This window comes from Malus domestica, chromosome 16 (assembly GCF_042453785.1).
Source record: "Malus domestica chromosome 16, GDT2T_hap1".
NCBI lineage: Eukaryota > Viridiplantae > Streptophyta > Magnoliopsida > Rosales > Rosaceae > Malus > Malus domestica.
In genome coordinates, this window is record NC_091676.1 from 36,340,313 (window position 1) to 36,352,615 (window position 12,303).

The following is a 12,303-nucleotide window of genomic DNA, read 5'->3' on the forward strand; positions in this document are numbered from 1 at the left end:
TGTGGAAAAACATCATCATACATAGCAACATATCAATATAAAAACACATTAATCTGGAAATCCCTAATCTGGAGAAGAAAAAAAACCATATTACTGTACTGTACTGATAACTTTTATTCTTTTGGTTTTTTCAAATGATAACTTTTGTGCTTGATATTAGTCGATTTCAACAATAGGTTCACTCTGGAAAATCCCTAATCCCAGAAATCGGTAATTCTACAAGAGTGATGCTATCTACATATTTATTTTTATTTTTTACATACTATCTCAATTTCTGATCGTCTGATGGAAAGAATAGACAAAAATTAACAAGAGTATAAAAAGTAAAAAAGAGTATGTAAATAGCATTACCCATCCCGCAATAGGCTCACTCCAACATCAGGGTCAACAATAGGCTCACTCTAGAAATAAAGCTTAATCTGAAAATCCCTAATTCCAGAAACCAAAACACATTAAAATTGAAAAATCTCAAAGAGGGATTACATGATTTTACTGGAGCATGGGTTCGCTCGACGAGGTGGAATCAAGCATGGCGGGCTGACGAGTGACGACGGACGAAGACTGAAGGCGGAAGACTCAAACTCCAAGTGAGGATTGAGGCACACAGACAATGATCTCGAGTCAGGAGGGAGGAGGAAGGATCCAAGGAGCATACTATACTGAATTTTAAGTGCGAATGCGACTACCCTTAAGAAACAAACAAGGTAAAGGTATGACATTAATTTCATACTCTTAAGACATATCATCTTCGGCCTTCAACTCTTAAAGGTAGGCCCAAGCAGAAATAAATACGATCTGCAACAGTAAACATCTCCTAAAATATAAAAGGTTAAAACTTGGACAAAGGTCAAACTACACGCTATGCAAAATAAACTCCCTGTTGCTAATAGGTTAGATTGTGCTCCTGCAAGAACGCAGCACAAAGCTCAGCTACTCATTCTAGAGGCCGCCATGCCGTTCTGTTTGTGCAATCTGTTTAGTGTCATTGCTCAAATGTGGTTCACTTCTGGCAGACCGTACATCTTCGTGACCAGGAATTTCTCCAAGCCTCTCCTGTACAAAGTAGCACGTCCGGTTTAACATGGGACTCCCTAATCAAAATTACATTTCCATTCAAGTTCCCACCAAGACAGCTATCTGCAGTCTGGATCCACATATTTCTATGGGAAATGAAAAACTAGAATCTGGATCAGACTGATAGTGCATCACTTACCCCCGAGGCTTATCCAATCAATTATGTTATAAGGAGTTAGAATGTGACCAGACATTTTAAATGAAAATTTTAATTCCTTGAGAGTTTACGTGAAAACATCTGTGTCGAATTGAATTGTCGCTTGCTACGCAATATGTGAAAAAACTATCACGATCACGAATGTTAGCAAACTCTGTTTTGGATCAAAGAAATCCTAAATCAAGGTTTGCTCGAACAATTTCTAGTAAGTGGGTAAGTGGGATTGTATTGATTGAAAACAAATAAATTCCAAAAAAAAAAAATATAGTGAAAATTCAACAGATCCTTTGTGCCCTAAGGCAGGATGGGAATTAGCTGGTAATATAATCTCTTTTTTTTTGAAATAATAGGTACTAAAACAAACCAAGTATTAAACGTTACCTTTAGAGAGGTATTCTCTGAGAGAAGCAGCTCATACTTGCTCCTGATCCGGTTAACTTCTGATCTAAGAGTGCCATTTTCCTCTTTTAAGGCTTCAGCACGCTGGGCCAGCTCATCGCATTCCGCCTAATTCAGAATCATGCATATACATCAGATGAGTCCATATGGTACAAACAGTGCCAAGTAGTGGGAGAAAATTAACAGAGGCAGAAAATTACCTGCTTGCGCAACCTAGATCGACGAGCGGATTCCCTATTTGACTGCTTTCTTTTCTGTCTTTTAAGCTCTCTCTCATCCTGAGTCAAAAAACAAGAGGTGAGGGTGCTTAAAAATGTGGTGAAGTGAAAAACAAAGAGGAGCTTGAAAACGTGTTAGATACTGTATTAAAGTATAGTTTGTGACACTCCATTAAGTCTGACACAGAATCTGAGAGAGAACATTGATATTAAACACATACCACAAAATTTCGCCCAAAAAGGGAATTCAGCATTCACTCAAAAATACATACAAGTTCACTGGAAACTAATAGAAACATTTACCATGCTAGTAATCATAATATCAATGAAATATCATACATGACACTTTCAACTCAAATATGTAATCCACCTGCACAACAAATTGGAGTCTAGATGCTCTATGGGGTAGGAATTATGTAGGTCAAAAATGACCACAACAACAACAAAGCCTTATTCCACTAAGTACGGTCAGCTATATGAATCCTAGACCGCCACTGCACTCGGTTTTGTGCCATGTCTTCCATTAGATCCAAAAGTCTTTTCTTGGAGTCTCTTTCCAAGTCTTCCTAGGTCTTCCTCTACGCCTTTGGCCCTAAGCCTCTGTCTCGTAATCACATCTTCTAACCGGAGCGTCTGTACGTCTTCGTTTCACATGTCCAAATCACCCTAACCAATTTCTCTCATCTTATCTTCAATTTCGGCTACTCCCAATTTACCTCGGATATCCTCATACCTAATCTTGTCCTTTCTCGTGTGCCCACACATCCAACGAAGCATTCTCATCTCTGCTACACTCATTTTGTGTATGTGTTGGTGCTTCACCGCTCAACATTCGTGCCATAAAGCTTCGCTGGCCTTCTTGTCGTCCTACAAAATTTTCCCTTCAGCTTTAGTGGCATACGACGATCGCACAACACACCTGATGCACTCTTCCACTTCATCATCAGCTTGTATTCTATGATTGACGTCTTCATCCAATTCTTTGTTCTTTTGCAAGATAGATCCAAGATAGCAAAAGCGTTTGCTCTTTGGTACTTCATGATCTCCAATCTTCACCCCTAACTCATTTGGACCTCCATTCCCACTGAACTTGCACTCCATATACTCTGTCTTTAACCTACTTAGGCAAAGATCTTTATATTCCAACACTTCCCGCCAAAGGTTTAGCTTCGCATTTACTCCCTCTTGAGTTTCATCTATCAATACTATATCATATGCGAAAAGCATACACTAAGGAATATCATCTTGGATATGTCCTGTTAACTCATTCATTTCCAATGTAAAGAGGTAAGGACTTAACGATGAGCCTCAATGTAACCTACAATTATGGGAAAGCTTTCGACTTGTCCTTCATGAGTTTTTCCGGCAGTCCTTACTCCATCATACATATATGCTACTCGTACTCCTTGCTTCATTAACAAAAATGACCAAACCGCAAAAATAAATGAGGAAAAATGAAAAGATTGATATGGTGCAAATGATGTTGGTTGCACACATCAAACTTTCAAGGGCAATGTAAGGAAGATTTCTTGGTAATGTACTATAATGGGATTGATAATATTTGGACAGACCAGTCTTATTAGACTTTTATTGTTTTAGGCATTTTTGCAGTTGATGTATCACAGGTTTATTTTCCTTCTTTTTGGTAATACTTCATACTAGCTTGTGGTTTGATTTTAAATTAGTCCAGTTATGAACCTATATTATTTCTTGTTTCAGTGTTAAATAGTTCCTCTATTTGGTCAATTCTTATTTCAGACATGTCCTTCCAAGGATTGAATCAGACCCCTTTGGTCTCTCTACACTAGCATCCCAACTGTTCTCTCCACCTGTATTTCGTAATTGTTACCTTATGCCACAATGGCTCCCTTTCCAGAGGAAATCAGAAAAAGCCATTCATCAAGCAGCACCTTATTCTTCAACGTAACCCATCCCTAGGCTGCACTCACCAATTCCCAATCCAACTTAAAAGTCATATCCGACGAACTCTGACAGCACCAATCATCAAAATCGACACAAAGTACAGAAAATAACCAAAACAGTGTTCTTAAATTACTGCTTCCCAGCCCAGAACACAAACAAGTATTTGTAGGCCATTAATGAGCTACCAACCCTTTACATTAGTACTTACTATACTGTTTTATACCGTACACCTTAAGATTAGACCCTAGCATCTACCGCCCCTCCAATTTCTGGTGATAGCCCAAAACAAGGGTGATCCTACATCATGTATCTGAGGAGAAACCTATGAAGGACACCAACCTTGCAACATGCAATTAACAAGTACGGTGCCTATTGACAAAACCACGTATGGGCATGCAAACAACTAGTTGTCAAGCATCCATCTCTAATTACCTCGAATATGTATGAAGTAAGGGATTTCTTTAAAAATTACACAAATATTGCATCCCCTTACTATAGAGCACACATCCAGAATCAGAACATCGCGTTTATGTGTAGGTTATAGCCACAAAACAAGTCTAGTAGAATACTAAGTCATAATAGAGGTAATAGCAATCAGAAATAAAAACAAGTACTTGACAAAGTAAACACGTGGACTCACAATCACAACTAGTGGACTTGCTAATCTTAACATGGTTCATGTTAACAGCAATTCAGATGAGAAGAAAGCCATAATGCAATTCCAAATAGGATATTGCTATTCACACACCCATTTTTATCTCCCACACACCCTTGTTAACTTTTGGCCATTGGTCTTCTTTAATTCATTCGATCCGACGGCCGGAAATTGAGAAGGGTGTGTGAGAAGTAAAAATAGGTGTGAAGATAGCACTACGCTTCCAAATAAGCATGAAAATCAGAATAACTGCGGAAAAATAATTCATGCAGATGCCCTAGGTGGTTATAGCTTTCTTCAGAAGCAATGAAAAATTCGTTTTACCCATTAACTATAAACTCAAATGACTTAACTACACCATGTTTTCATATAACAACATCCATCTACAGTCCTACAGCCACAAGATATAACTGTTCAAAATTCTATTGATAGCCTAAATGCTAAGAAAGCATGCACAAATACCAATTTTCACATGGAATGCAATTTATGCAACACAAAAATGTAACCATCACTTTGCATTCTCAAAGTGAATCTTCTTCCTCTTTTTAATAAGATCTATAAACTATCTCTTAACGGAAAGCAGACTAACTAAGAGCAGGTAAAAAAACTTGATAAGAAGAAAAGAAATTGAATTTAAAACACAGGGACAAATATTACTTGTAACCAAAGCTGTGACTGAACACTATCCCGAGACCCAGCAGTAACTATTCCTGCTGATACTGGAGTAGTTGGAACCTTCCCACGCATTGCAGGCATGGCGGCAGAAGGTGGAGCTCCCCAATAGTCCATCCCAATATTTAAGTTAGTTGCAGGACCAGGAACAACGCCAGGAGCACCAGCAGCCGTTATTGGCATGACGGCCATCGTCTGATTCAACACGGTATGTGTGTTTGGTGCTCCATTTTGAGAACCATGTGCAGAACTGCCATTCTGAGATGCATTACCTGCAATAAGGCCATATAAATTCTTAGTAAAATCTCTTAAGTAAAGATTGACAGCCTCAGAAAATAATATAATCAAACCTTCCAAAGAATCTTGCCTGACCCCAGACTTCAATTGTGAGTCCTACACAAGTAAGGATAATATGATGGAAAACAGAAGCAGCACGCATAAAAATTATTTCTTTGAAAAAAAAAATGTAAGGAAGAAAAAAAAATCAAGAGCCGTTCAATAAAGATATAAACCATTTAAGAAGAATTATAAAGAATTCCTCAAATAGACCAAACTTCTGTTACAAGCAATGCAACATCAACACCAGGCTTCCTACTTACAATAGGCTCGATATAAACAACATGGGCATGGAACTTACACTCTGAGAATTTGCATCACTTCCTTCACTTGTACCATCACTAGCACTCTCAGCACTGCATTTCCAAAGTATATTCAAGCATTACCAAAATTAACATGTGAAAACATGGTATAATAATGACAGATCCGAGGAAAGACACCATATTTGCCCTGAACTGCTCTGACCTAGATTTGATTTCATAATAAGGATCCAATCCTTACTAGACATTATGAGCTACGACAAGCATCTATGCAAAAATGATTTCCTTCACAATCACTTTCATAGAATAAAATTGGAATAGACAAAAGATACACACACAGTTGATCAAATAGAAGGCTTTGATCTCCCTATCTTTTTTTTTTACCTTTCCATCCAAAGTGTTTTAAACCCAAATATTTCAGTAAGGGGGCAGCTGGAATCCCTGATATAAAGGCCAATAGGCACTAAACATGATCAGTTACCTTTTGGAATAAATTCCATTAGCAGAGGCTCCTGATGTTTTGCCAAGCTCGTTATTCTTCCCTGTAATCATATTCAAACTGCCCAAGCTTCCTTTTGATCGTTTTATTGGTAATTTGTCCTTGACCTCAGATGGCTTACCATCTGCTTCCATGCTTCCAGGTATGTTACCCTAAATGGAATTTTTTTAAATTCTATCTCATCTACTCAAATGGAAAAATACCTTATCTTAAGCAACAAATAGTATAGCAATAGAAACTTACAGAAACCTCTACAATACCATTTGGAGTAGGCATAGCAAACGGGCTAAAAGGATAAGATCCCTGTTTAAAATTAGAGCAAGGCATAAAGAGTTAGCGCCATCTGGAAAATGAGGCTAGAGACTGGTAATTCAGCTGAAGCAAAATAGACAAAAACTTACAGGAGGCATAGACGGGTGAGCATATAAGCCGCCATGGGGATACATTGCAACATATGGGTGGGGAGGGGTACCATAGGGTGGCATAATATGCTGAAAAATTAGACATTGTTAATATAAATAAACCAGTTATCAGCCCGTTTGCAAGTTTGAAGCATCAAAAGAATTAAAATTGAGTCCCATTTTCAACAATACTTTCAGTACCGTTACCCACTTCCTTTTGTAACTTCAAGAGGAAAAAAAATCAAAATTGTAGACTGTTAGGAAATAGACATAAAAAAAAAAAAAAAAAGCAAGTCACTTCATTTTTTGTGTTTTTTGTTTTTGTTTTGGAAAGAGAGAAAAGTAAGTTACTTCATCAAACTAAAGAAAAATCCTTTCTAAGTCTAATTCTCAAGAACCCATGGTTAAAGACAGTCAGTACACAGCCATAATGCTCCTACATCTGTATCCCATTCTTGCTAACGTGCTCAGTATCCCAGAAACTTGCAAAAAATCTTAAAGGCAAGGTCTTTCAGATGAACCAATGCTGTCTTCAGTTTATTAACACTTTCCAAATGATTTGTCAAAAAAGAACAGATGTTTAGTTAAGTTCCCATATACTGCCTACAGCTCGCAACTCTAGATGTCCAAAAGCCACTGAGTAAAAAATAACATAAAAGTCAAATGTTTTACAAAGTGCAGTCCAAAAGTTGAATAATCAGGAATTTTTTTCGTTGATCATGAATCAAGATTAAACAAAAAAAAAAAGTCTTATAGGCACCAATATACCTGAACCCCCCACATATACGGGTGAGCTTGAGGACTTGAGGCCATAAATCCATGTGGAGGTATTGGAGAATATGCCTGTTGAACAAACATGTACCCGCAATAAATTCCAAAGATATCTTAAATGAAACAGAAATACCAAAAACTAAGGCTTTTCACATTGTAACCTGAAATCCCGACCACTCAGGATTAACAGTGCCAGCACTGGTAGTCGCAGACTGCTCCTGCAAATTTGAATTTAAAAAATAAAAAATAAAAAACGTTAAAGCTCTTTGCTAACTGCCAATATGAGAGGGACTCAAATTATCATAACAGAAACAATAAAAGGACACACAAATGGACCTGCGTACTAGCAGGTGTTGTCTTTGCCTCCTTCTCTTTCTCTTTAGAGGGTTTGTCCATCTCACTGCTACCCATTACTCCAAATCAACGGCCTTCAGTTCTTCGAACCATCCTACAATTACTACAAGAAAATCACCCAAAGGACACTGTTGGCAACAGCAGCCTTCAATGCCTTAGGCCACAGATGAACAATGCCCAAATATCAGATTAAGGTCATCAGGATGAAATAAAGCACGAAATCTCAATCTACCAATCAATCTCATCATGAACACTCAGAATTGGATAGTTCATTTACATTCTGTTAAAAACATCCAAAATCAAATCTTTAATAATTGAACTCAAAGAGGGCAAAACCCGAAGCACTGACATACAACAAAGACTTGCTTGTTATCCAACAATCAGCCGATAATTATATTCCTATTATTGTGCACTCCTATTCATTCAGAAAACTACAATAATTATATCAGGTAGCTAAATTATCATTTTTTTCTTTTCTGACAAAATCAGTTTCTAACATCAATCAAGAGCGTATAACAGAGAAACCAAGAACCTATAGTGGGAAACCAAAAACATCTTTTGTCAATAGAGGGCATACCAAATTCAGATACATCAAACTTGTAGATCTACTATCATTTTTTCTTACTAAGTTCGTTCCGGAACCAAGCATGACACCCAGATATGCGTATCATATGAAAATTACATGAATAAAAACTTACATGCTTAAACAACAACAAAAATGCGTGCCGTGTAACACTTTATGGATATAATAGACATTTACTAAGAAGACTATATCTACTATCAATTTAATTTTTCTCATCGTCAAAAACAATCCTTTCAACGTTCCGGCCAAAATATAAAAAATTCTAGCAAATCCTACATCAATTGACCCAAACCATGAATCCCAAAATTATAACAAATATACAAACCCTAAGATCAATTGAGGAACAGAGAAATTGATTAATTAAAACCTCATTAATCCTAACCTTAAATTTGTAATTCCATAACCATAATCCTATCAACGAAACAAATAGAGGAAAATATTCAGAGAAATCAGTTTCGATACTTACTCATCACCGTGAGGTGGAGGCAGAGGTGGCGGCAATGGAGCGAGCTGAAGAAATAAGAAGCAGAAATGGAGGTGGAGAAATTCGAAAGGAAAAACAAGAGAGTGGCTGACGGTGGCGGGCTGATGATGGAGGGAGCTTCTCTTCTTATTCAGTCTTCCTCGATTTGAGAGTGAAATATTGTCTTTCTTTCGCGTTGTTCCTCGTTCCCCCTTTTTTTTTTTTTTTGTCATTCAACTTATTTTTTTCCTTTACAATAAATTTTTTGTTATAAACTTCTAGTCTAAGTGTGATTGTGTAAATTGTACATTATATTTTATTCTAGTTATTTTTATTACTATAAATAAAGACACTGTGTAAAGGGAATAAGACATCATCTACACACATTCCTCTACAATCCTACAAACACATCTCTCTCTATTTTCTTTCTCTGAGCCGCTGGACCCCTTCCATATCAGTTAAATATAGTCCACAACACGTTATCAACACGCTCATACCGTTGCGCTTAGGAATTTGACGTGGAAACTTTCTGCATCAAACCAGTTAATCAATATCATCACGCAATCAGATTCTTCCAAAACAACAATTTTTATCTCGATATTTTTGCAGCCGTTATAGCATGAACATTCAACATAATGCATGACTCAACTTTACGTTTTTCGAATTTTAAATTCTACATAAATTGTGTATGCATTATATTCATAATTGTTGAATTATGTAAATTTGATATTTGCCATGAATTGCATCAAATATATGTTCATTCATTAAAATTACTTGCCAATATGCATTGAATTATAATCTAAAAAAATAAAAAGAAGAAAAAATCGGAAACTCTTAGGGTTCTTCGAACCCATGACCTGTGACAGAACCTGAGCTCAAGCAAGCCTCTCTGGGCCGCGATGCACCAAAGCCGAACCCATGCTCCATCTGAGACAACGCCGTTTTTAGCATTGAACCACAACCCAGCATCGCTCGTAGTCGATCATAGCCTCACCACCATTTTCCCTGGGAAATCATGACCTGCAATCGTGCTTGGGACCAAACCATCGTCGGCAATGATGAGTTTTTCTCAGAAAAATCGATGGAAATCGTTGAATTTTTCAACGGATTCTTCGAATCCCCAATGGTTTCTCAGACCCCCCCCCAACATTGCAACTTGATTTTCCGTCCAAACCTAGGGTTCCCAATTGAACTCCCATGCATCGCCGTGTCGTGACCACCCAAGGAAAGTCGCCTGAAGTGATGCCGAAGCTTTTTTCGGTTAAAAACCAACACCCTGTGCCACTGGGGTGTTTTAGGTTTCCAGACCCAAGCCTAGTTGGCCTCGAACCCTCGGGCCTGCATCGCATAACACCCTTTTGGGCTTGCTGTTTACTTTTGCTGCCATGGTCCAACTTCAAACAGCCCATTAGGCTGAATTGGACTTTTGGCACGCGAACGACACCAGCCCATAACTATGGTGTTCTACGATGAACTGAATTGTATCCATCGAGTTCATTTGTCTGAGCCGTACATGATCCCAGCCTGTAGCTGGTGCATCGGTGCACCTGCACCGCGTTGCATTGGATCAGCACCCTCATCTGGGCCTATTTTGGGCCTTGTTTTTTCCTTGGTAGCCTGTTTGCTACCTTGGGCCTGAACCCCCTTAACCTGATCCACCCATTCCAGCCCAAGTTTGGGCCTGGACCGCATGGTTCCAATTTGCTCAGCCCACCCATGGGCTTTGGCCCATGTTTTTTGGCCCCGAGCTTAGTTGTTGTTATAATTTTCAAAGTTCTAAAAAACACTAGGCGCTAGTCGGGCGGCGGGCTAGCGTCTAGCGCCTAGGTGACTAGGCAGAGTCTAGGCGGCCTAGGCGGATTTAGGTAAATTTCTTGTATATCTTGTAAATAAGTGCATATTGACCTCAGATGTAAAAGAGTATCCAACAAGTCCAAAATTTAAAAACACATTAAGCATATATGCCATATAACCATAGTAAGGAGTATTGTAGGATGACACATGTACAACAAGTTCACAATTTTAAACCACTTAGACTTAGATAGGATTTTTTATTTTATTTTTTAATTTCATTAAAAAAAAACACCTAGGCCGCCCAGGCCGCCTAGAGGCCATCTGATTTTTCCAACCGATTTGCAAGAAAACACCTCGGCTCACCACCGCCTAGTGCTTAGGCTGCCTAGGCCCTTTTTTAGAACATTGATAATTTTTCACCCACACTTTAAATTTGACCCGAAGTCCAAATAATTAATTCAATTATGATTATAGACCTGAAATTCTATTTGCATATTTTCTTGTTGCATATTTTTGTATATATATTTGTATTTGTCTGCAAGAGCATATGAACCTGAAGTTCATACTTATTTCAAAACCTGAAGTTTCTAGAAACATGTCTTGTTTGAAAACTTGAAGTTTCCTTAAAAACATCACCCATGAAAACCCAAAGTTTTCATGCGAATTTAAACCAATACATGTCTATTGAAAACTGAATGTTCTACTCATATGTGAATGGATTGATTTTTTCTCCATTACACTAACCACATCTTGTCCATCTATTTTGTGATAGGAACATGTCAAATTGAACAAACCTGACTTCACCGCTTTAGAGGTTTCTAGAAGAAACTACCTCAAATGTGTCCAAGATGTGAAACTCCACCTCACTGCAAAGAATTTACATCTCGCCATTAAAGATGAAACGGACAACCAAGTTGGCGAAGCTAAGAAAGCCATTGCCATGATCTTCATCTGAAGATGTATTCATGACGCACTGCAAACCGAGTGTCTTGCTGAGGAGGATCCACAAGCACTATGGGTCGCTTTGGCTGATCGTTTTGATCACCAAAATGACATCTTCTTGCCTGAAGCAAGACATGACTGGCAGCATCTGCGCCTCCATGACTTTAAGTTTGTGAATGAATATAATTCTGAAGTTTGTCGTATCTGATCACTTCTCAAGTTTTGTAACGAAACTTTGACCAAAAAAGATCTCCTAGAGAATACCTATTCGACATTCTCTGCTACTAATATTGTCTTGCAACAACAATATAGAGCTCAGAAGTTCACTAAGTTTTCAGATTTGATCTTTGTTTTACTTTTCGTTGAAAAGCAGAATCAGCTATTAATGAAAAATCATCAAGCTCGACCTACTAGGACGACTGATGTGCCTGAAGTACATTGTAACCAAAAATGCCAAAAAAGGCATGGTAGGGGTGTCCAGAAGCCACCTCGACAAGGTGAGCAAAGTCAAGGCCCATTTAAGGAAGGAAACAAAACCCAGAAACACCCTAACCTCGTTCCTAAGGCCCCAAACTTCAAGAATAAGGGCAAAGCACCCGAAACCATGGATGCGGATATGTGTTATTGTTGTGGTTCAAAGGACCATTAGTCCCATGTTTGCCGAGCTCATCAAAAGGTTGTAGCTGAGTATCATTATCGTCGTAAGAAGTTTGAATCAAACTTTATACAAGTGGACGAACCGGAGAATACCAAGATAGAGGTTTCTAACTTTCAAGAGGCCGTTACCCTTATGGAAGATTAG

At 38.2% G+C, this 12,303-nt stretch overlaps 1 protein-coding gene across 2 annotated transcripts; it reads right to left on the bottom strand.

Annotated features, from left to right (window-relative positions):
- Nucleotides 1–317: 317 nt before the first annotated feature.
- On the bottom strand, nt 318–9,023 carry LOC103403985 (bZIP transcription factor 16-like). 2 transcript variants are annotated; one of them, XM_008342839.4, is made up of 13 exons: nt 8,769–9,023; nt 7,702–7,873; nt 7,527–7,583; nt 7,363–7,437; nt 6,595–6,684; nt 6,437–6,496; nt 6,176–6,345; nt 5,736–5,790; nt 5,449–5,491; nt 5,084–5,370; nt 1,831–1,908; nt 1,613–1,738; nt 318–1,053 (listed from the first exon to the last, which is right to left on the bottom strand). In XM_008342839.4, exons 2-13 carry the CDS (start codon nt 7,774–7,776, stop codon nt 940–942), a joined length of 1,230 nt encoding a protein of 409 aa, XP_008341061.1. In that variant the 5' UTR covers nt 7,777–7,873; nt 8,769–9,023; the 3' UTR covers nt 318–939. The 2 variants fall into 2 exon arrangements, with proteins under 2 accessions (XP_008341061.1, XP_008341062.1); XM_008342840.4 differs by having other exon boundaries at nt 7,702–7,864; nt 8,769–8,963.
- Nucleotides 9,024–12,303: the final 3,280 nt, after the last annotated feature.

Coding starts and splice junctions, on each gene's coding strand:
- LOC103403985 (XM_008342839.4), bottom strand. CDS start 7,776: ATGGGTAGCAGTGAGATGGACAAACCCTCTAAAGAGAAAGAGAAGGAG. Junction 6,685..7,362: donor CGTATATGTGGGGGGTTCAG/GTATATTGGTGC, acceptor CTAATTTTTCAG/CATATTATGCCACCCTATGG. Junction 1,054..1,612: donor CAGAGAATACCTCTCTAAAG/GTAACGTTTAAT, acceptor TACTTTGTACAG/GAGAGGCTTGGAGAAATTCC.